Below are 25708 nucleotides of genomic sequence, written 5' to 3'. Positions count from 1 at the left end.
ACCCTCTTCAGGGACCCAGATACCCCGCCTCCGAGGCTTTGCAGGGGCGGAATTTGGCTGAACAGATAGGAAATGTTGATTCTTCTTTTCTCTGTACTTTTTGGCAGCAGTTGAAACAGTTCTGCGCCTAACACCGACCTGCCTCACATGTGATTGACGTTTCAACTTATAAAAGTTGTTTGTTAAAATATTCCCTCCTAAGTATGAAGTACAACATGCACAGTCCTGGATGATTTTGAAATGTTTGTTGGAAGGCGTTGATTTTTCTATCTAAAATTAGACATAAATTGATTTAAAACCATTGGGACCTTCCTTGATGATACAAGATAAGTCTCATTTTTTCCAACATCATCCCTCTTCACCCCCAAAAGAATAAAGCATTTGTAAATGAAAAGAAAAGGTCAGTTAGGGGCCTGGTAGTGTTTTCATGCTGTTTTGAATGGATGGTGATCAAATCCCTGCCAGTGCTTTAATGTATTCCTACTACTCTCAATTAGTGTGCCTACCTTATTAAAAAAATAAACTTTTTTTTCTTGTAACAACTCAGAATGTTTTATTTTTACTTTAAGCTTTCAAACCATAGAGTAAATAAAGCAAAGGCCTTTTGAGTCAGACCTACCTGGGTTCAAGGCATGTGCTTTCCCTACTTTGCCCATTATTAGAGTTATTTCTTTAAAAGGTACGTCCTTCACAAAGTTTCCTCTACCAAATTGGAAGACAGATGCAACTTTTCCCCAGTAACCCACTAAACATATGGCCCTTAGATTTTCCCTTACGCTAATTCATTTTCAGAGCACTTTCCTATTTCACAGATGAGGAAATTGAAGCCCAAATCAAACAGTTAGTTAAGGAAATATGAATCCAGAGTGTCTGGGTGCAAGTCAATTGTTTGACTCTACTGTTTCTGCTTTTATATAACCACCCAAGAAACACTTCTCTCTGCTTATGTATCCTTAAAAACAATGATAAATAATGTTTAATACTTAAGTATGTATGTATCAGGCACTGCTTCAGCAATTTACCTATTTTAGCTCATTCAATCCCACAACAACCTAGAAGTAGATACTGTAATTATCTTCATTTTACTAAGGAAGAAATAGGCATAGAGATGTTAAGTTGATCAAGGTCACCCATCTAGTAAATGGTGGGATTGGGATTTTAATCCAGATAGTCTGATTCCAGGTCTGTGCTCTTAATTACCATGCTATACTTAACTCACCTCAAACAGTTATCCAAAAACCCTTGTGAACTGTTAAGTCAGTTTTTGTCTACTTTAGCTTATTTTTTTGGTCGTTGTTGTTAATGTACATAACTTTTTCTGTTGTTGCAATATATAGTCATATCATACTTAAATATACAGAATGTGTTGTATGTGTCATTGTGTTTATTTAAAACTTGTGAGAGTCCTGGGGTGCCTGGGAGGGTCAGTTGGTAGAGCATGTGACTCTTGATCTCAGGGTCATGGGTTCAAACTCCATGTTGGGCAAAGAGCTTACTTAAAAACAAACAGAAAAACTTGGAAAAGTCCTTAGGCAACTAAAACTCATTTTATATAATATCTATTGGTGCCACCTGTAGACATGAGGTTAAAAGATTAAACACTTGAGTACTTGAACAAATCTCTTAATTTTGTGTGAAGGCCTTTTGGGATTAGCTATTCCTACTTTTATTATATTTGTCTTTAAGGGTTGCAGTGTGATAATGCACTGAGTGGTTGGACTGCATGCGTTATCTATGATGACTGGCTTGACAGTTAAAGGGCTAGCTACCAGTTTTGGTTGATTTTTAAGGGAAACGGCTTATAAAGCCTAAGCAAAATTTAATGTGTAGAATCAATGGGTGGGGAAAAAATAAATGTATGAGACATGTTTGTAGATGTCACTGAAAAGACTTAGGACTTTGAGAATTTCAGTTAGCTCTAGGGTAGTAGTTCTCAACCAGGTGAAATTTTACCTCCCAGGGGACATTTTGGTAGGGAGTGCTAATGGCACCTAGTAAGTAGAGTTCAGGATGCTGCTTAACCTTCTACAATGCACATAAAGCTCCCTGCAACAACGAAGAATTATCTAGCCAAGGGGTGCCTGGGTGGCGCAGTCGGTAAGCTACTGCCTTTGGCTCAGGGCGTGATCCTGGCGTTATGGGATCAGCCCCGCATCAGGCTCCTCCGCTGAGAGCCTGCTTCTCCCTCTCCCACTCCCCCTGCTTGTGTTCCCTCTCTCGCTGGCTGTCTCTCTGTCAAATAAATAAATAAAATCTTTAAAAAAAAAAAAGAATTATCTAGCCAAAATTAACAATAGTGTCGAGATAGAAAAAAACTAAGGAAGAGCATCTGACGAGTCTAGCCTCCCTTTTTCAAATATCCATTATTTCTCTATGTTGGAATGATTTTCAGGTTGTAGCAGTTACTAAAGTTGTGAAGAAATAAGTAGGCTCTAACATGTTTTCACATTGGGTTGGGGAACAGAAGGGAACATAATTAATTGAGCGCCAGACATTGTTACAGTAGGTGCCTTGTATAAGCTATCCCCTTTAATCTACCAGCAACCTGTGAGGTAGGTGACAATCCTTGTGTTACAGATGAGGTATTTGGAGCTGAAAGAAGTTGAGAAACATTTTCAGAACTGATCCCTAGATGAATATGTTCCATGATGAATAACTGTATTTAGGACCACTCATTTTCTTTTCTCTCCTTTGGAAATCTCATCCTAATTCTTTAGCAGTCACCTCTAAGAGGATCCTGATCCTTCGAAAGCTTATTGAACACATGCCAAGTCTGTTTTTTTCAGTCTGTCTTTAAATGGCTGCTATTTTAGACATGGTGCTAAAAATTAGGTGCTAATATGTAGAGAGGTAAGACACAGGTACCATACTCTTTGTGGGAAATGAGTAAGGTTTGGGAAAATGATACCTGAGCATTCTGAAAGATGACAAGGAGTTAACCAAGTATGAAGTAGGGTGTCTGGCTTTATAGGGAAGTTGGTTTGGAGGTAGAGATGGGAAAGAGCTGCCTCTAGGGGAACTACAGATGGTTTGGTCTGACTGGAGCAGAAAGTAGAGGGCATCCAGACTTTGTTCTGGATATGTACTGGATCACATGGGTGATCTTTCCCTATATCCTTAAGTTCTCAGAACCTAATTTTAACTGTCTGCTGAACATCTCCTTCTGAGTGTCTTGCTGACTCTTCAGAGTCATATATATCAAACTAAATCTATCTGTTGTCCTAAATCTGCACCTTCTTCCATGGTTCCTGTGTTTCTCAATGGCTCCACTAACTTCTCTTTCTCCAAAGTTTGGAACCTAGGTATTTGCTTCATTTTCCATCCACATATAGTTATCAAAGTTGGTCTTTTCTTCTTCAGTAATGTTTCATAAATACCTTTCCTTTTCCATTCCTGCTGCCACAATTCAGGCGTAAACTTTATCTTGCTTAGACTTTGTTGGCTTTCTAACTAGTCTCTCTACCTCCAGTATCAAGTTCTTCCTAATTTTCTTCAGGTGTAGCTCTACTTGTTCATCATTGCAAATACTTGTAAGCTCTGACGTTGATGTTAGGAGGGTTGAATCCTAAGAGCCCACATCATAATTCTCTGACATTAGCAATTAAAGATTGTTCCAGGTCATGACTTTTAGTAATATTAAAAAGGAAACAAACTGCAATTCTCCAATCAGCAAATATTGACTTTTCTCAAATTATTGCTTCGTAACCCTTTCACTTCCCTGGATTCCTTTTATTCTTTCTCTGTGTGTCCTACCTCACTATGGACCCTGTGTTTTAAAATTGTATAGTAAATATAGGAAGAAAACTCTGTAAGTATCCTAGGTGACCAAGTAACAGTTTTAGTAACCCGTTCTTCTAAGGCACATTTTTTTCTCTTTCAGAAAATTCTCTGGAAGATTATTTTTACAAACTGAGCACACTGTTCCAGGAGTGGTCTGTTTTGAGGATTAAATGAGGAGAATATATGCAGACTGGAAAGGAGCAAGGATGATCAAGTGTCCTTAGTGTGTTGTACAGTGCTTGATTCTTAGGAGCTGTTCAATTAATGTTTGTTGAGTGAATTATTAGCACAGCATAGAGTGGGACTGAAAACCTTCACTTTTCTACATCTTGTATTTTTAATAACACAGCCTAAAATTGAAGTTGGCAGTTCTTTTTTGGATGATACTACAAGCTGTTTTCTTATATTCACAAATGTAATTCTTTAAGATTAAGGGTTTACACTATCAAGGAAAGTGGAAAACAAAATTCTCCTGAGGTACTTTGCATGAGTGTTCTAATAAGGTGCTCTCCTGGGCATTATATGCTAGGACAGAGTGAAGGAGGTAGAGAGAGAGCCAGGGGAAAGCCTGCGTGGTTGGTCCTGGGTGTCTAGGGGCAAGTGCGAAATGCTTAGAGCTCAGGGAAAGTGGAAAGGGCTCTAGGAAAAAGAGAGGCATTGAAAACTGTGTTTCTGATTTTAGGTGTAGGCCTAGACTGAATAACACTAAATAAAACATGAGGCAGATATGCTACTTTTTACCTGGAATATGGCTCCACTTCCCTTCCATCAATTAAAATTCTGCCTGTGTGCAGAATGTTCACAGTTAAATGAATAAGAGAGAGAGAGAGAGAGAATCATACAGAGCATTTTAATCAGGATGGAAATCAGTAGAGCAGTGATTAAGAGCATGGTCTCTGGAATCTGACATCTGGTTTGACTCTTGGTCCTTCCTAGCTGGTGATCTTGGGACAGTTGCTTACTGGCCTCTGCCTCTGTTTTCTCACCTATGAAATTGGTATAATAATAGTGCGTACTTCAAAATGTTGATTTCATGAGAAAATACATATAAAATTGGCAGCTCATAAGTCTTCAATAAATGTTGGCTGTTATTACTATGATACTCTTTATCCTACTGTCGACCCCTACTCTGCTCCAAATGTAGCAATTACAAATTAAAAAAGAAAACAGAAAGATATGGTATATTGGAGAACAAGATAAACATCTCCAGGAACTAACACAAGAGGGAAACATGCAATTAGACTCCGGGTTCAGGAGCTGGTGGAAATAACTGTGTAGGGGAACTGGAGTCATACAATGGATGAAACTAGGAGCTGGGCAGGGCTGGGTGAAAAGAAGTGCCTCTGCCCCTGTCTGTTCTTTAAAAAGCTGTGGACCTGACGAGGCGGCACGGAAATGGCTGAGCTGCCAGATAGCTCAGAGTTGAGGACTGTAATTTCCACACTATCACGTGCTACAAGAGCACCAAGCTTGGAGTCATGTGATCTGGAAGGGGGGTGATCTATCTCAAACCCCCAGAAAAAAGGAAAGGAAAGTTTGAGCCTGCAACCATAATGAGGAAGAACATTATTTAGAAAATAAGCACAACCTTCAGGAGATAAATTCACTCAAAATCAAATGGAATTATTCAGCAATTTCAAAATGACTACTTCAGAGATCCTTAAAAGATAAAGTAGTAGCCATTAAAAAACATGTTATGAATCAAAAATTAATAAATATGAAATAAATACCTATGTAAAAGACTAAATGGAGATTGAAATTAAAACAAAAAACTAGGGTGATCAAACTACACCAAACGTATTTGAAGGGAAGATTAGTGAATTGGAAGATAATACTGAATAATTCACCCAGATGTAGCAAAGAGAAAGAGGAATTAAGAGATATGAATATAAATTGAGAGGCAACAACTTAACATCTAACTGGGTGTTCCAAAAAGAGGAACTAGCGTGAATGGTAGAGAGGACATATTAGAAGAGATGATGGCTGAGAATTTTTCCAGACTTTTAATGTCATTGTTCTCAGGTTGAAAGGGTATTCGAGGTACATAGTAAGATAAAAACAAAAATCCACAATAAGATTGTAGGATTTTGATCCTAATTATAAATGTGTATAGAAAGAATCTGAACATTTAGACAACACCAAAAATTTAATAGTAGTTATCTCTGCGTGGAAGGATGGTGGTTACTTTCATGTTCTTTATTTTTATTTTTTTGTGTTTTCCAACTTTCCTATACTGCATGTGTGTGTATATTGGCACTCTGGATTTTAAGCTGGAGAAACCATGTGCACTAAATACGTGTCTTGGGCAAGTGCTGAGTGGCTAGATATTACCATTACAGAATGCAACTCTGGGATACTAAGTAGATCTGGAACTTTATAAAATAAGTAGTAGTATGATTTTATTATAGGTTGTAATCTTTTCATCTATATTTCTGAAATTTCAAAAGCTCTGAAAACTGGAAGTTTTTAAAAAAAGTTTGAGATGAATTAATTTGGCAGCAAAACTTGATTTGAGGCACTCTGTAGTGTTTATCTGCCTTACACAAATGTATATGTTTTGTTGTAGAAATAGTAGTCCGTTTGTTAATGGCATGCTGCATGAAACTCTGGGTAGTTTAGAAAACATATAGTACATACAGTGTATTATCTTCCTAAAAGCTGTAAAATTTGGAGTCTCATAAAATTCTGGCCCTAAAATATATCTTGCCCAAAGAAGTCAGCAAGAGGATTGAAGACCTTTATTAAAATTTTTAATTGCTTTTAAAAGTTTGCCATTGTTCAGAAACATTAAGTTCTCATCAGTCAGTTACTGCATTTTTCCGAAGATTCCCATTCTACATATCTGTGATTTTAAAGAAATGTTTATTTCAAAGATCTCTTTTATAATACTAATATATATAATAAAATCTTTCATAATACTGGTATTGGTTATGTCATTGAATTATTAGGCTTTTCTTTCTCTCTAATACTGATTAAAGATTTTTCTTCAACTTCTGGACCTCAAGATTTGAAAGGCTTATTTCACTGAAACAAGCCTCACAAACTGAAGTTTCACATACTGCTTGAAAAAGATACTTTTTGAAATTTTCCAAAGCTGATTTAAAGTTGTTGCCCTTACTTGTTTTATTTCTGATGTTTTTGCTTGTACTTGTTTGTAACTTATGGCCTTGTATGATTTGTGTTCATCTAGTAAGCAATGGAATTAGCTTTCAGCATAAGAACATTGAACAGGGGTGCCTGGGTGACTCAGTCAGTTAAGTGTGCCTTCAGCTCAGGTAATGATCCCGGGTTCCTGGGAATGAGTCCTGCATCAGGCTCCCTGCTCAGTGGGGAGTCTGCTACTCCCTGTCCCTCTGCTCCCCTCTGCTCATGTGCTCTCTCTCTCTCAAAATAAATAAATAAAATCTTAAAAAAAAAAAAGGACTATCTGAACATGTGAGTTTCCATTTGCATTTTGGCTTTCATCTCATGCATGCTGATTTCAATATATTTTCTAGAATAGAGTAAGAAAATCTGTACAGCAATTTTCATGTAAGAAATTCTTACCTTCTCAAGGCACATCAGTTTGGTTACTTGTGACAACAGGCTCTGGCTCTTTAGCCACATTTAGTTGCTAGTAAATCCTATTTTGCTGTTACCTGCAAATGCAGGATTGTAGATATATGAAGGTAGTGGATGTGATCATTGATCACTCACAAAATTAGGAATGATTAGAAATGATATTGAAGTGATTACTTGGCTATTTGCCTTTTAGAGGCTGAGGCTGGGCTTTATTAGTGCATCCCTAGGAGAACCATTTCTTTTTTTTTTTTTTTTTTAATATTTTATTTATTTATTTGACAGAGAGACAGCCAGAGAGAGAGGAAATACAAGCAGGGGGAGTGGGAGAGGAAGAAGCAGGCTCCCAGTGGAGGAGCCTGATGCGGGGCTTAATCCCAGAATGCTGGGATCACGCCCTGAGCCAAAGGCAGACGCTTAACGACTGAGCCATCCAGGCGCCCCTAGTAGAACCATTTCTAAGTCTCTTAAGAGATTCAGTGAACTAACATAACTGGTAACCCCAGCCAAATATGACTCATTATAGGAATGCATCTCTTGCCCCATTGTCCTCGGGTATATTGGATTTGTTTCTCACATAGGCCATCTTAATATAACAAGAAATATGGTATCTCTCAACCCCAAGCCAAAATCTCCTGAGCCCAGTGGAAGAGATTTTCCACATCCATGTATCAGTTTTGAAAATACTTTGATTGGAACTGCCTAGGTTACATACCCGCTATTGAGCCAGTTACTATATCAGAGGTGGGGATTTTGGCCAGCCTTGGATATATTCTTATTCTTCATCCTGTGTGTCATGTGTGCCCGTGTAGATGTGGGTGTGTGAGCCAGTGGTGTTTGTATGTATGGGGTAGTAGATGGATTCAGGGGGACACTCTAATCAATAACTCTGCCAGGGCCTTGTAGAGTGAAGGAGGTGGTGTCATTCCTTCAGCATGAGAAAAATCCATAGCATAAAAAAACCCATTTCTATAGCATGTATAGAAAATATTTGTGAAAACAAGGGAACCATCCCCCTACTGATGATCTCGTTCCTCAGGGTCCAGCCAAAGTCTGTCTTCTTTATAAAACTCTCCTAATCATCCAGCTTGGAAACATCTCCTCTGGCTGTTTGTACTTTATACTTCGTATTATTGCTGTGTATAATGTGCATGTTTTATCTCGCCTACTGCTGCTTGAAGTCAGGAAGCTAGTTGAATAACTCTTAGTGCCTCATAGTTAATTACTTCATTGCAATATAACAGGCTCTAAACTTTTGTTGAATAAATAAATTCTTAAGTAACTCCTTAAAGATGTTTTATGATTGTGTTTGTAGTGCTCAGTGTTGCAAAGTGGTTGCATGTATTAGCGGTAAACTCTTACCTGTTCCTAAGAGTTGATAGAATCCTTACTGGAACACTTGATGGTTTTTGGACCTTTCATTTTTCTTGTTATAGGTAGTGAGCTTGTGTACAAAAGAAATCCAATACCGCAGGACAGTAGAGGCAAGAGAAAAGCCCCTAGACTGCATTTTTGTTCTTTCTGGTGACTGTAGTGAACTTCGATTATAATAATAATTTCTTCCTTTTGTCCATGGGGAAAATTCCTTCGGAAGTAAAAAATATACTTCTGCATAAACAGTAACATTTTATTAAGGCCCTGTGGTCAGTGTTTTCTTTTCTTTCTTTTTTAAATGCAGAATTGCTTATTTGGTGGAGGAATAAATTTTCTTAAAGAGTGAATTTACAAAGGTCTCAGTCACCTATCAGAATGATTAATCTTTTTCCTTTGGGTTAGCAAGTCCTTAATTAGTAAGACTATTTGCAATGTATTCAGAACTCTAAAAACATTGAGGATTAGCAATACCACTCTTAATTTTGTAGCGTACTGTGTAACATAATGTGCTATGTAACCAATGGATAATACCACAAAATGGTCTTTTAAAGAAATCTGTCTCGTTGACTCATCTAGGAGGGGTCACTTGAAAACAAATATAGCAAAAGAATCAAATTCAGATGTCTTAGGTTTTCTCGAATTCCTTTAAGCTTGACATAGCAATATAAACTGTTGTACTCCCTGAGCCCTAGAGCTGAAGTCTGAAAAACCATGTCAGTTTTTGAGTAAACAAGTAGAAATACAAGAGAATTATTTCCTTCAAAAATAAACAGTTCAAATACGTTGTCTTTGAAGTTAACCACATTAGAGATTTGAACATTTTCTTGTTTTATAGGCATGACTGAGGGAAGTCTTAGGCTCCTCCTAAAATAGAGTTTTTCAAAAAATTGTTTTCCCTAAAGAGAGATGAGACCTTAGTTATCATTTTTACTTCTTAGTTTTGTTGAAGATTAAAGCCGTTAAGCTGTAGAAGTGTTGCAGGCTTACACCCTCAGTGCTGTCTCTGTTCTCACACACTCAGGATGAACGGAGTATATTCTGTTTTAACATGGGATAGCATGTTGACACACATGAAAGCATACTGACAAAATTCTACTTTGTCTTTTTTGTTTTACTTAGCGCTTTCTTATCCAAAGGTATAGAACTGGGTAGTTGCCTTTGAAATATTAAAATAAAACATAGTTACACTATTTAATTCAGTAAGTAGTACTCAGTGTATAGTATTAAATATAATATTTTAGTAAAAAAGAAAGGAAAACATTTGTCTTTCTGGGTGTGTGTGTGTGTGGGGGGGAAGTGTAGGTTCTTCTCTCTGTTGTAGGTTTGACTTCTTTGGGTTTTTCCCTGTGTTTGAATATTATAAGGATGCTCTGTAGAAAAATATATAAACATCTGGGGCGCCTGGGTGGCACAGCGGTTAAGCGTCTGCCTTCGGCTCAGGGCGTGATCCCGGCGTTCTGGGATCGCGCCCCACATCAGGCTCCTCCGCTATGAGCCTGCTTCTTCCTCTCCCACTCCCCCTGCTTGTGTTCCCTCTCTCGCTGGCTGTCTCTATCTCTGTCAAATAAATAAATAAACTCTTAAAAAAAAATATGTAAACTTCTAGATTTACACTCACAGGTCCTTGGAATTGGGAGAGATACTAAGTTTTCTTGGCCAGCCTACTACATTAGGCAAGAATCCCTTCTTGAGCACTCCTCTTCCCCTACTTGTGTACCATTCCTCCCCTAGATTCAGCACAAATAAGGGAAGAGGAGTACATTTTTCCAGTAATGGAAACACATACACACCAGAGACCTTTGACTTATGTGAAGCTTGAATAAACTACATTCCTGAGAAGATTTGCTAATATCCTGTAGATATCAAGTCCAATTCAGAGCTCTTTAAATGATCTGTTGACCAAGATGTTGCATCTTTATACTTATAAAACGGGTCTATACTCATTAGCAGGCTCTCTAGCTATTCCCTTTTGGAAGTGTTTCCAGAGACTGCTGGAAAATGCTGATGGGAGTGGGGGGTAGAAACAGGGGTGGGAGGTGATGACTGAGTGCAAATTCCCTGTTAGGGTGGTACCTCCCAGAGCTGAGGTTTCCTGCAAATTATGGAGTTGGAGTGTGAAAACAATAGCGTATCTCAGCCAAGATGTGCCTCTGAAATTTTAATTTACAATTTCATGTGATTTTTAGAAACTCTTTGAACATGTTTTACAATTTTTAGATTGTTAGTGCCTGATGAGGTACTTAAAATCAGTCTAATATTTACATTGTACGGTTGAGAGAATTGAAGCCCAGAGAGGTTAACTGATACCAGTCAGGTAACACAGCTAGTTACTTAAAGCTATGAAGTATTTGAGTTGAGATTTGATCCCAAATCCTATAACTTTCCATTGTATTTATCCTCTGGAACAAGAAATGAAGTATCTGTTTTCCTTGAAGTTTTTTGTTTGTTTTGAGATAAGAATAACATATTTAAAGATTTTATCAGATGCTTTCCCTTACCTTTTCTTACTGATCCTCGCATGAAGGTAACAGTCTTCAGCTGAGGAAATAGACACAGAGAAGTTAAGATTCCCTAAGTAGTGAGCTCTCAGTTCACACTCAGGACCTAGGACTCACATTTCCTGCTGTTTATGTTACACTTATGAAGCTGTAAATTGAGAACTTGTCAAAGTGAATTCTGTGTGTGCTAGATAAGCACATTAGTTAAATAAATTCTGTGGCACTGTGCTTAGTAACCTTTAGATTTTTGTCTTTCACGTTCTCTTGACACGTATGTAGCCCTTCCCCTCTTCCCAAGAATAAATACTGTATTCCCTTGTGGGATATACTTAATGGTATGCTTTGCAAATGGATTAACTCCTTGAACTTGAATTTGAAGCAGATTTCTAATTAAAAAGCCTTGAGCAAACCAATTTTGCTTATGTTTAAGAGCTGAAGTGTTCAGTTGAGAGAGCAATTTCTCGTAATTTTAATTTACTTTGGAGATTTTGCACTTTCCCCTGATATTAATGATTTCAGTCTTGTCTTTATCATTATCAATTATAATAAAATGAGGTAACTATTATTGGTTAGAAAGTTTAATCTGCGCAAGATTACACAATTAGTGAGTGGCAGAGATAGGATTCAAACCTGAATCTGTCTTACTAAAGATTTTTCTTAATTAGCTATAATATTCAAATATTATATAACCAACAGCAACAGGAATCAACGGTAATTTGTATGATTAAAAAATTAAGCACACCCTTTGCTTCAAAAAATATTCCTATATTATATTTGAAACAAGTACTACTAATCCTCTAAAAAGCTATTAATCTTTTAATACTATTAGTAATTTGAAATCCTATGAAAATGTTCTACCAGATCTGAGATGGTAGTGATGAGAACTCCTTTTCATTTAAAATGACCTGCAGTCATGATTAGCCTTGGACCTCATATAAATAATAATAAAGGCAACCTTTTAAAAGAAATGAAATGTTCCATTAGCCTACTTTTAAGAATAGGGCCACAACATTTCATTAAATTCAAATGATATTTAAAAACCTCAATTTCATAATGCTTGATAATCATAGGAAAAAAGAAGTGGGGGGAGGGTAATAGAGATCTGTGAACAGGAAGGGGGAAGTAAAGGGATGTGATAGAAAAAGGCTCAACTCCGTTTAGCTATTTCTGATTTCTGTATAGCCTCCAACCTTAGATACCTCATCTTTTCAGCTTTTCACTCAGCTCTGAGCTGTGAATGGGAGTTTGTGAGAAACTTCTTGTTATGAACTAGGTGCTATTAAGGTTTTTGTCTAGCTTTGTGTATGTACCTGTGAAGTGAGTAGTATAGACTAAAATGCTTTTCATACTACACCATGACTCAATTTGGTTGTAGCACAACTGGTATTTTATAAAAGGAAAATAGAATAGAAAATTTCAGTGCATTGAATATGGTAAGCATTAATATTGCTTTGTGAAACATTGTTCAACTGGGTATAAGTATAGCATACTAGGTTGCAATACAAAACGTCTTTTTCACAGTGAGTTTCGTTTTCTATCCCCAAATTTAGTGGTTTAAAATAACCACCATTTTATTAGAGTTCATGATTTAGTGGATCAGGAATTCAGACGTGGTTTGTCTGATTGATTCCTCTGCTCCGTGTGGTACTGACTAGTATCACTTGGAGGTATTTAGCTGACAACAGGTCTGGTCTGGAGTGTTGAGATTGTTCTTACTTGTCTGATGCTTTGTTGAGGATGGCTGGAAAGCTTGGCTCAACTCTGCTTCTCTTCCTCTCCACGTAGTTCGTGAATCTCTCTGTGTGGTTTCTTCAACCTCTTAGTTGGGCTTCTTACCTGGCAGTTCAGGTCTCCAAGAGACCAAGAAGGAGCTGGCAGTCCTCTTAAGGATAGCCTGGAATCTGTTATAGCATCACATCATATACTCTATTGGTCAGAGGACGGAATATAGACTCTTGTCTCCAGGAAACTGAGGCCATTTTTAATCTGCTACAATTATGGTAAAATAATTTTGGAAAACATGACTGAATTATATTTCCAAGCTTTTAATTCTGTTATTGCCCCTTGAAAGATGATTACTTTTTATAGTCCCCAATTCCCCATTGGAAAATATATCTAGTTTTGGTTTCAAAGTTCAGAATTTAATTTAAATGTATATATTATTTTTCCATGAAATACTGAGTGTTTTTGGTTTTTGAAGAAATGATTTAAGATTCAAAAATTTCTGTGAAGTCTTATGTTTGCTATCTGACACTACCTAAAAAGTCTATTTGGCATGCAAAAGGAGCTGCTTTCTTACAATGCCTAAAGATTACATTTGGATTTAATAACTCCCTTCACATACAGGCTGAGGCTGTTATGTTTTTGTTGAAAACAGAAAGGGTGAGAAATCTGCTTCTGTTCCCCACACACATTCCACCACTTTTCAGTAAAGAAAACAAAAATGTTGAATAAAAGAAAACGTTAGAAAACCGTTCCAATATTTATAAAACAACCAAGTAGAAAAGATTATTTCTTAGGACATTTTTCAGATAAAAGTGCATATTCAATTTGAGACCATATTTATATTTCTCTTTTAAAGAAAATGGTAGGGACTAGGAGTCAGAAAAAAGATGTACCTAAGGGCTATATAAGTAAATTTGTTTTGGAAGCTTTTGTGAACATTTGTGATTTCGACTTCTGAGTCTTGATAAAGACTTAGATCTTGAAAGATCTTGATAAGCAAGGCCTAGCAAGAAAGATCTTGATAAGCAAGGCCTTAGTAAGGCCTAAATTAGATTAACAGAACTGAATGTCTAGGATGGGAAATTTACTTAGCTTGGTAGTGAACTTAGCCACTTGTTCTTCATTGTGTACCCTAAATTCTAGCAGAGTGGTTAAAACATGTTTTTGTTTTTGTTTTTGTCAAAAATCACTCTTATGATTTTGACAGAAATGAAATTATGGTTGAAATTTTGAAAAATTGAGAGACCTAAGAAATGATTCTTGGTTTTAATTAGGAGTCTTGGTTAAATTAAAGATTAAAATGCCAATTCATTGGCATTTTCATTCATTCATTAAATAGATTTAATTTATTTAAGCATATATGGGAACAAAGGAAGCAATTTCTGAAAATACTCCAGATGGTGTTCCAGCTAATAGGGAAGCTGTCACTGGATCACTGCATCTTATGCGTGACATCATAATGTGGTGTTCTGAAATTTGGATATTTATAAAAGTCTCAGACTTGTAGCAGACTTTTGGGTTTATTCCTGTGACACTGTGTATGTACTGTGGTCATTAGCCCCAGTTCTAGAGTCATACCACTAGAGTTAGGATTTCTGTTCTGTAATGTGTGACTGGGCAAGTTGTTTAACTCTGAACTTCAATTTCTTCATCTGTAAAATGGCAATAATAAAACATCTCCTCATATTTGAGAGGTAAAGTGGGATAGTACTTGAAAGATATATAGCATGGTGTCTGGGGTATACTATGCACTCAGTAAGTTTTACCTATTATTCTACTTATATATAGACCTATGACTGCTAGCAGTTGATTCCAAGAATGGTTCCTCTCTTGGGGTGTTGTTCAAGTAAAACTGTTTATTCAATTGTGGACATTTGTTTGTAGTCTATCAATAGAAAACGGTTGGCACCACAAAGTAAGAAAAATTAGAAGGAAAAATCTGTTTGGCAGGTCTTTCTCCAACTCTGACCTCTTCTAGAGCTCCAGTCTTCTGAGCTTCTCTTGTGCCTTCTCCATTTTAATAAACAGCACCATTTACCTAGTCCAAATTTACCCAATATATTCCAAAATCTAGGAGTTGCTCTTGATTCCTTCCTTTCCCTTAGTCTTTCATATCTAAGTCCACCAGCAAGTTCTGTCATTCTGTCTCTAAAATGTCCATCTTCTTCTATGTCCACCACTATTATTTGTCAGCTCTATTACTATAATAGCCTTCTAATTTGGTCTTTCTCCTTTCGTGCTTCTGTAGTCCATCCTCTACACAATAACCTAGGATGATCTTTGAAAACAAAATTAGATAATTGTTATTCATCTGTTTAAAATGTTAAAACAGTGGCTTCCTGTTATGCTTATTATAACAAAATCAAAACTTCATAGGCTCATAAAAGCTAACATGATCTGCTGCTTGCTCCCACCACGTTTCTTCTCTCCCTTGCCTTTTTTCACATTCCTCTTTTAGCCAGCATTTTAGTGCTATCAGTAATGACCTTCCTCTACCTGGCTTTTCCTTGTCATTCAGTTCTTTCCTGCTGGAAGCCTTCCCTGACTATCTAAAAGGACCCCTTCTTTACATTGATCTGCTGGTTTTAATTCTGTGCATAGCACTTATGATCATTTGATGTTCTTACTGTTGGATTATTCATCCACATCCCCTCACTAGAATATGAAGGCAGTTCATGTTCTTGATTGTAGCTGCATCTCTAGTGTCTTAAGCAGTCGAGTAGCTGTTCAGTAAATATTTGTTAATGAGTGAATGATTCCTGAAAGCTTGTTTGTTAAGTACCATAGACCAGATCTGTGGTGAAATAAAAATAAGAAAAATCTATTCTATAGAAACTATACTTTGTAAGATTCCAACAATACTTTGGGAAGAGCTGTTCTTATTTTGTGATTCCTTCACACATTTAAAAAAATATTTTGTTTATTTATTTATTAGACAAAGAGAGAGCGAGCGGGGAGAGGAGCAGAGGGAGAGGGACAAGCAGATTCCATGATGAGCGTGGAGGCCAACGCAGGGCTGGATCTCATGACCTTGAGATCATGACCTGAGCCGAAATCAAGAGCCGGACACTTAATCAACTGAGCCACCCAGGAACCCCTCCTTCATACATTTTTATGTTAAAATGCCCTTTCTTTAATGAAATGGTAGTGATATCCAATTGTATAATTAAAAAATGTGTTCTTGGCAGCATAAATAATTGGATAGCATGTTATCCTGTACGTCAGACTAGAGGTTTTCTTTGAGTTTCAGAGATTTGTAGTTCACTGGAAATAAAGAAGCACTGTGTAGGTAAGTGTTCCTGGGAGGGAGTTTTGCTAAGAATTTTTACTAAATAATGTTCCATCAATCAAATGTTATTAATATTCTTCACATTCTCCTGGGAAATAAATGGTCAGGTTCCTTTTTTTTTTTTTTTTTAAAGATTTTATTTATTTATTTGACAGAGAAGAGACAGCCAGCGAGAGAGGGAACACAGGCAGGGGGAGTGGGAGAGGAAGAAGCAGGCTCCCAGCGGAGAAGCCTGATGTGGGGCTCGATCCCAGAACGCCGGGATCACGCCCTGAGCAGAAGGCAGATGCTTAATGACTGCGCCACCCAGGCGCCCCTAAATGGTCAGGTTCCATTTAAAGATCATATTGTTTGAATATGTAATGTTTAAGTAAAATGTGACATACGAATCTACAGCTAATAATTAAAAGAAAATAAAAATAGTAGACCTTTTATATATAATGTCTTTGGGGAAGAGTTAATACATTTAGCCATGTTTCTTGGAATAATCTTGTCCATAATGGAAGGTAACTAAAATTGCATTAGAGTTGATCAACTCTTTAAAGAAACAACCCAAGTTGTATTGAGACACAAGTGAACTTTTTTCTTTCTTTGGCTAATAAAAACTGAAATTTTAGGACTTAAGATGTCACCTATAACAAACTCCCTTTGTTTCAGGTAAGAAAACTGTTGGCTAAAGGTTATAACATTCTTTGTTAGGTCCGGGATTAGAATTCCTACCTCCTTTTCCCCAGGTTTCTGAACCTTATGCTGTGGCACACTACTTATTTTTATTTCTTAAGAAATTTCTGTTTTTGGAGTAGGATATAGATTGTCTTAGAAGTATTATTTTATTAGCTTCTTAATTTATAGGAAACGAGGAGATGTATTTTTAAGTAGTATGCAGGGAAGGCATTCCACATCCAGTGTTGTGACAGCTGGCCTTATAAGGGCTCTGCAGAGCTCTAAAAGTGGTATTTATGCTTTTAATTTTTGCCAAGTTAAGATTTGAAATTAACCAAGAAAATCATAAAGACATTTTGTTTTTGTTATTCCTGTGTTAAATGATCTTCATACATGAAAAGATGAGATGTATAAAATAAGCCCAGTTCCTCTAAAAATAAAGTGTAGTTTTGATGGGTTGTGATTTAAAAAATACATTTTAAAAAACAGGAGGAATAAGTTTTGTATTTTTAAAATATTTCAGAAAGATAATTAAAATTTAATAATATGAAAATTTTACATTAATAAAACCAATATATAGTAGAACGTTTGTAAGGTAGATCAATATGAAAAAGAAAGTAAAAATTACACATAATCCCACTTTCCAGAGAAACCCATTATGACACATTGGTATATATCTTTCCCATCTTTTTTCTTTGCATAATGGCATGTATTTTTTTTAAAAACAGTCAGGATCATACTCTACATTCCTTTTGTTTATTTTGCTTCTTCATTTAACATATCATGAGTATTTTCCTACATCCTTAAAAGGTCAATGAAAACATTTTGTAATAGCTCCATAACATTCTTCTGCAATTTATTTAACCATTACCCTATTTTTGGTTATTTAGAATATCATAATTTTTTTTCTGTTATTAATGTTGAAATGAATAAATGGGTGTACAAATCTTTGTTCACATTGTTCTATTTTATTTATGATATTTGCCTAAAAAAGGAATTGGTGGCACATATTGCCAGAAAGCTTTCTAGAAATGTATTAATTTATACTTCCACTAACAATGTATGAAAGTGCTTATTTTATTGCACCCTTAACAGCAAACTGGTTGTTTTTGAAGAGAACTTTGCTATCATTTTGGGGCTTGAAGCATTTGTTGAAAAAATGCAGTAGGGTGGGTCTACGTATTTATTTAGGCTACCCGGAAGCACTTAGCTCTTTGGGGTTAGTTATCTATTTGCTTTTATAGTGGCTGACTAACCAAACTGTTAAATAAAATAGAATATTTATTTATCTACCCAAGAGCAAACTATTCTGACTCACTTATCTTGATGCAACGATTTAAGCTATAAGGAGGTTAATGAAAGTTAGAAATTTCAGTTGTCTGCTTTTTCCCTAAAGTGAAAAGATTACATTTGAAATAAGTTACTTAAAAAATTGATCAAAAAAGTTTAGGTAGGCCGCCTGGGTGTTATGCGTCTGCCTTCGGCTCAGGTCCTGGGATAGAATCCCACATTGGGCTCCCTGCTCAGGTGGGAGTCTGCTTCTCCCTCTCCCATTCCCCCTGCTTGTGCTCACTCTGGCATTCTCTCTGTCAAATAAATAAATAAAATCTTAAAAAAAAAGTTTAATAGTTACTCAGCTGTGTGTGTGTATTTGTATGAGAGAGAGAGAGAGGGAGGGAAAAAGGGAGAAGTGGGAAAAACTGGGTGGAAGAGAGGATAGGAAAGATTAGAAAAAGAATAAAAGGCCTAGGAGAGAAAGAATAAAGATCTGCTTTTGCATGGAAAAACATATCTTTACTTTTGTCCCTACCTGATGGACTCTGAAAGAACAATCACACATTAGCCCTGTTTGCTGAAATAACATTTTTATGTCTATACCTGCTGAAATGAACTGGTACCTAAATACATTTTAAAAGAATAAGCTTTTTGAAAGTTGCATTGACTGATTATGAGTAAAAAACATTTAAAGTTTTGATTGTTAGATGAATAGGATGTGATATGGCTTTATTTTGATTAAAGATTTGAATATTGCAGACTCTTAATGACACAGAATTCAGTATATTTGTTAAAAAAAATTTCGAGTCTAGCTGTTTTGTACCAAAATTAATTAAAAAAACTTTTATTATAAAAAATCAAAACTGTGAATCACTGAAGTATTTTAGACCTGAGGAAAAGTGCACTTTATTTTTCATAGGGCCAAGTTCATTTTTTTTTTTTTTTTTTTTAGATTTTATTTATTTATTTGAGAGAGAGAAAATCGGGGAGAAGAGGGAGCAGCAGACTCCCAGCTGATCAGGGAGCCTGACATGGGGCTCAATCCCAGAACCCTGGGATCATGACCTGAGCCAAAGGCAGACACTTAACCGACTGAGCCACCCAGGCACCCCTCATGTTCATTTCATGTCATGCTTCCCAGAGATCTAATTTTAACCAGTGTGATTCTTTTTTTTTTTTTTTTAAAGATTTTATTTATTTATTCGACAGAGATAGAGACAGCCAGCGAGAGAGGGAACACAAGCAGGGGGAGTAGGAGAGGAAGAAGCAGGCTCCTAGCAGAGGAGCCTGATGTGGGGCTCGATCCCATAACGCCGGGATCACGCCCTGAGCCAAAGGCAGACGCTTAACCGCTGTGCCACCCAGGTGCCCCTAACCAGTGTGATTCTAATGAAGTAGTACTTACCTCATGTGCCAAGGGCTCCATTAGGCACTTTATTAGAATTAATTTTTAATTTTCACAATGCCCTGAAAAGCATGTAATGGGTAAACTGAGGGACAGATAGGTTAAGAACCAGCCCAAGGTCATGCAGCTAGTAGGGAGTCAAGCAGAGGTTCCAAACATTGTCTGTGTTGCTACCTTGCTACTTAACATGGCCCATGGACCAGAAGCAATTGATGAGATCTGGGTGCATAAAGAACTGGCAAAATCTTGGCCACAGAGACCTATTGAGTTAGACCCTTATTTTAACAAGATCCCTCAAATGATGTGTATGTGTAATAAAGAAGCACCATACTACATCGTATATTAAAAATTACATTGAGGATTTGAAATCCTTTCTAAGGGTTATTCCTGATTTGACTTCAGTTCATGTGGGCTATCATTTTCCCTAAGAGGAGGAGGGAAACTGTTGAATTGTTCATGTCTCCCCCACTTTCAGATTGCTGTTCTGCAGCTTCTTTGATTCAGATCTTTTTTAATCCAGAGGAACAACTGATTTGTCTGCTTGTGGACATTTGGTCAAAGTCTCACTCAGCCAAGCATAGGTTTGTTTTTAACAGTCTTTAGTCATGGACTAAACGCACCAGATTTATAGTCCATAGGTTTCATTCTGGATAGTCATTTACCAAATTAAAGAGAACAATGCTAAAAAAAAGCATTTTTGAATGAAACTGGAAATATTTGTTGTTTTAGATGGTTAGCAAGGAACCACAGATCTGTATAAACTGGTCTCCCTACTAATTTCATTTTGTGAACATAATTATTCTGTCAGAGGAGCAATGATAGGTAAGAAAAGAAGGAAGTCTAACTTGGACAGTAGAACAGCAATGTCTAGTAGAAATGTAATGCAAGATGTGTATGTTTTAAGTTTTCTATTAGCCACATTAAAAAAGCAAAAAACAGTTTAAATTAATCTTAATATATTTTATTTAACCCAGTGTAGCAAAGTATTATTACAACATGTAATCAATATAAAATTATTTTTTTGTACTAAGTCTTGAAAAATTTGGTATTTTATATTTACAGTGTCTCAATTTGGGTGCTAAATTTTCAACAGTTAAAAAGTGAAATACAGTCCAATGAAAACAAAATTGTGTTTGATGGAAAATATTTTACATTGCTTTGGTTTTAAAATTTAATTAAATAAAATAAAAAATTGTTATTTCGATCACATTGGGCACATTTCAGTATCATATGTTGGATTGTGTTTCTAATATAACTGGTTTCAGACCTATGGAATTGATCACACCCTATATGGCCAGTAAGTGAATGCCACTGGAGGATATGTTAATATAAATAATACTTTACAGAGAATAAAGGGGGAATAAAGAAAAGCTATGTAGGTCATAAAGCTTATAATGATTTTACTCCCTCCTATCCTTACCGCAGTTGAAATTTACCTGTCTTATTAATGGTTTAGAATCAGTTTCTTAACCCTTTAGCCCCACTAAATTGTAAGGTTAGGGCCAGGAGTTAGGGTTCTTCCATCCTCCCCCCCCCCCCCCCACCCGGTGGCATTCGATGCTTGCTTCAGAGCTTTGTATACTTTTCAGAAAAGTGTGGTAAGCAGTATAGTATGAGTGGGCTAATTTGGCCCAGAGGCTTTAAAGCTTTATATGCGTACCTGGATCACCTGGTACTCGCTAAAAATACCAGTATCTGGGCCCCACCTTTCTAGATTCTGATGCACAAAGTTTATAGTGGGCCCTGGACACTTCCATGTTAAATAAGCCATTCTAAGTGTTTCTCAAGTCCAAGAACGTTTGGAGACGACCGGACTCAGCAGCTTATTCTTAAAGGCTGCGAGTTCGAATTTAACACATCCTGCTGCTGTTGTTACGCATTCGATTTTTCCCGGGCTCAGGTTTTCCCTGGAGGTTGCTGCTTTTCTTCTGCAGATGGATTTTCCAGGCTGTTAAACCCCATCCCCGAAGACTGCCCTGACAGCGCCCCGGTCCCAAGTCCTGCTAAAGCGACCTGAGCTTGCAGAGGTAGACCGTGGCCATGTGACTGACAAACCGGTTGCCAGTTGGGGCGGCCATTTTTGAGGCGGGCACCCAACCTCATGCCCCCTAAGCCGGGAATAGGGGGAACCTTGTTACCAAGACTCAAGATGGCCACCGCGCCCGCTAGCCACTCTGCTAGCCAGCGCGCCAGGGAGCCGACACGAGACACGCGGGCGGCTCGCCTCGGCCGGAGGCGCCCGGGGCTCATCTCCGGCCGCCGGCCGTGGGCGGAGTGCCCGCCCCCTCCCGGCGCAGCCAATCAGCGCGTGGGGCTGTCTCGGCGGGGGCCGCCGGCGTGCGGGGTGTGTGAGGACGCGCTCCCGGTCGCCGAGTGCCTGAGCAGAGGAGCAGTTGCCGTGGTACCTGCTGCTGCTGCTGCCGCCGGTGCGGACGCAGAGCATCTGAGGCGAGCGCTGGTGCGTGGGGCAGGAAAGTGAAGCCATGACGTCCATCAGGTAATGAGAGAGGGCGGCAGCCTAAAGTGCTCGCCTGCTGGGCGTTAGCCTCCCGACTGCTGAGAACTGTCGCTCCTTTTCTTGAGTGGTCTGCAGCCTCCCCATGGCACGGGTCCCCTTTACGTTGGAGGTTCTCTCTGCACTTTTCATTTGGTCATTTCTGCTCTCAGAAGTTTTTGGCTCTCCGGCACATGGCGGAGCCCTGTAACTAGCCACACCGCTGAGGTGACCCTCGCCCAGATTCCAGGGTTTGAAGCTTGCTTGTGTGTGTCGTGGATTTCTCATGAAAAAAAAAAAAATGCAGCTACCTTTACCCCCCGGGGGTGACCCAGCGCCTGAGGAAGTGTGACGTGGACCGTGTGTGGCCATGCCTGCATGTCATGCCTTCTGACAACTTCGTTGGTGGCCATGAGCAGACCAACATATTTCGCCCTTCTCTGATGCAGATACATAGCCCCTAAGTTGCAAAATTGTGTGTTCCTAAAATGTTTGCTTATGACTGGAATTAGTGCTCTGGTTCCCCAAGGTACCATCTGTTTACCTACTTTTATCTGAGTCACAAGTGAAATGACTTTTGTGAGATAGTAGGTATATAGTGAGAGCAATGAACAGGAGACTTACTCCTAATTGCTCTTCCAAAGTTGTGAAGGTTTGTTTTTTTTTGTTTTTGTTTTTGTTTTGTTAATGGTGACAGCTTAATGGGCTGCTCCACTTTCTGCAGGTAGCATTGACTGAATATTTAACTATGCTAATGAGACTATTTATAAAAAGAGATAAATTGCTTTATTTACCCAGTGTTCTGAACTGCCTCTTTTAAAGTAGACCTTGGCGTTCATTGTCCCAGGGAAAGGAAGGCTCTAGCATAAACTGAAGAGAATAAACTAAATTAATTTTTGGTCTGTGAGCTTCCCGCAATCTAAGCCCTGATGATATCTCAGTGCTAATTTTGACAATATAATATTTAAGAGATGACTTGGGAACCTAATCCTCAGGTAAGATAAGGTAAGATGCAACTGTGCTGAACTCGGAGACCCACATGGAAAGGTTTCACAGTAAGTTATGTTGGGGCATAAGAGTCTAGCTTTTAATGCCAAGAGTGTTTTCGGATGAATTAACTTTATGCTGTCAAGTAAATCTCTCCTCACCTCACTCCCACTTCCATTTCCATACTTGCAGCCTGCTGCTAATTAGGAGTGTGGGTCAAATACTTTGTTAAGAATCAGTTCTTACGTGGACACAATTTTAATTGACCATTGTCTTCCTGGCTGCTCTTCAGTGGAGAAACACTAATCTAAAGCTTCTGTTGCTGGCAAGTGACAACCGGATGGGTGTTTCAGTGTAGGGGTTGAATGGCTGTTGTTTTCAAGACTGAATTAGAGGTTGACATCAGCCTTATTTGACTTATGGAAGGATTGATAATTGCTAATAGTTAAATTTTATGGTTGTTTCTTCAGATATTTGTTTGTATTTTACATAGTCTTGAATTATAGTGATGACCCCCCAATTTTTTTATTTTTATTTTTTTAAAGATTTTATTAATTTACTTGACAGAGTCCACGCACGCACAAGCAGTAGGAGCGGCAGGTAGGGGGAGAGAGAAGAAGTAAATTTCTTGAAAAAGCTGCTTCTATGGACAAAAATTGTCAAGTATTGTGAGAAACAATTATAGCAACTCTTTTGCTTTGCTTTAGTCCTCTAAGGAACTTGATAACTTAGAACTTAGGTTGACGAGTAGGCAGGGAGACTTACTGAAGTTGAAGCAACTCTCTCTATAGATGCTGGCAGTTTTGAATGAGTTGGTAATCCTGCAGATACCAGCCACTTTCCACTGAGGACTGCATTCAGTGAATTTTGTCAGTTTTAGTTTCCGCAAACATGGTATTAGGCTTGCTCCCATTTTGTGCCAAGTCTAACAGTAGCCCAAAGGTAGGTATTATTGATCGGCTTTTACTGGTGAGGAGAGTGATCAAGATCACGAAATTATCCAAATCTGACTTTATGTCCAATGTTGTTTTTTACACTATACTTAAAATAATTGTTGCTAAATATAGTAATATGTAAGTTTTTGGCAATGACAGAATGTAAGATTGGAAACCAGTGAGGACTAATAGTGGTCAGCATACCTGGGTTCTAACTGAGTCATTTTTCTTGAGTTAATTGATTTTCCTTTTCTTTTCTTCTCTGGACATTTTTTTTTTTTTTTTAAAGATTTTATTTATTTACTTGACAGAGATAGAGACAGCCAGCGAGAGAGGGAACACAAGCAGGGGGAGTGGGAGAGGAAGAAGCAGGCTCATAGCGGAAGAGCCTGATGTGGGGCTCGATCCCATAACGCCGGGATCACGCCCTGAGCCGAAGGCAGACGCTTAACCGCTGTGCCACCCAGGCGCCCCTGGACATTTTTTAATGAAATACTCAGTGATAATGATATTAATATGTATCCCACAGTGTTGTTGGGTAGGTGTGAAAGTGCTTTTAAATTCTAGGGCATTTTGTAAATGCAGTGTTCTCTCAAAGCAATTTGAATCTCTTAGAGAATAGTGTTGTCTGAAAAAAAAGTTTGAATTTTAAATTTTTAAATAGGAAGCAAACTTAACTATCTGATTCCCTCATTTTCCATTTCAAGAAACTTCAAGAAGCTAAGAGATACTGCTGTTTGTTTAGCTCAACCAAACAATTGTAGATCTTGAACTAGAATCCAGATCTCTAGACCCCTCGTTCATTGCCCTTTACAATTTAGTATTCACCTATTAGGAATTCATAAATAATTTAAATCAAAAGCATTTTTTAAAAACTTAAGATCTTTGAATGAATTTGACTGGAGATACTGTCTTTTCGACTAATTATTTGTATTCTACTCTGCGACATCATTACTGATGAAGAGTCTAAATTTACAGCCTCTAAAACCAATAATCCTTGAAGAATAACTTTTGTCTTTTGTTTATGCATCAGATTCCAGCTGGTCTTTATTTGGGAAATGATAGAACATATTTGATAAGTTGATGCTTTTGTCATTTTTAATTGGCTCAATAGGAAAGTTGATGCTTGTGTTAAATTCAGGAGATATTGGAAGTTCATGTGCAGTGTCAGGACTAGATGAGAATCTTAGAGGGCACCTGAGTGGCTCATTCGGTTAAGCATCTGCCTTCAGGTCAGGTCATGATCTGGGGGGTTGCCTGGATCAAGTCCTGCATTGGGCTCCCTGCTCAGCAGGGCGTCTGCTTCTCCCTCTCCCTCTGCCCCTCTGCCTGCTCCTGTGCACTCTCTCTCTCTCAATTAAATAAATAAAAAACCCTTAAAAAAAAAAGTCTTAGAGGGCATTTTACCCTTTTCCTTTCTCTATACTGGACCTTGAGGCTCAAAGTGAAGGGTATGTCCTAGTTAGGCAGTGGTAGAGCTTAAGATAGAACTTAGGTCTCCTACTTTATGTACTTTTCACTGAGCAACACTGTTTCAAAATGCTGCTCTGAATATTGCCTTGTTTTCCTAACTTCAATGCCTAGACTGGTTTTGGACATTGCTTTAGAGCTTGATTTTGTGCCAGGGAAGACTAGGAAAATGAGGTAGGGAGACAGAGTGTTTGCTATAGAGCTAAGGAACCCTATACTGTGGCCTGTCCAGACAGGTCAAATTTGGTCTATTCT

The 25708-nt window shown here is 37.9% G+C and overlaps 1 protein-coding gene across 3 annotated transcripts in view; it reads left to right on the top strand.

Annotated features, from left to right (window-relative positions):
* ADK (adenosine kinase) overlaps window positions 1–25708 on the top strand; it is a 540886-nt gene that overhangs the window by 683 nt on the left and 514495 nt on the right. The window contains exon 1 of one of the 3 annotated variants that reach the window (XM_045783165.2): window positions 21906–22064. The exons of the other annotated variants lie outside the window; for them this stretch is intronic. Coding sequence (XP_045639121.1) covers window positions 22051–22064 — 14 coding nt within the window. The 5' untranslated portion in view covers window positions 21906–22050. Of the gene's footprint in view, window positions 1–21905; window positions 22065–25708 lie in introns of those variants that run through there. 3 annotated transcript variants of the gene reach the window in all.

Source organism: Ursus americanus, chromosome 6 (genome assembly GCF_024610735.1).
Source record: "Ursus americanus isolate L20-20 chromosome 6, mUrsAme1.1.p, whole genome shotgun sequence".
NCBI classification, from domain to species: Eukaryota; Metazoa; Chordata; class Mammalia; order Carnivora; family Ursidae; genus Ursus; species Ursus americanus.
This window is presented reverse-complemented; position numbering and strand designations above follow the sequence as displayed.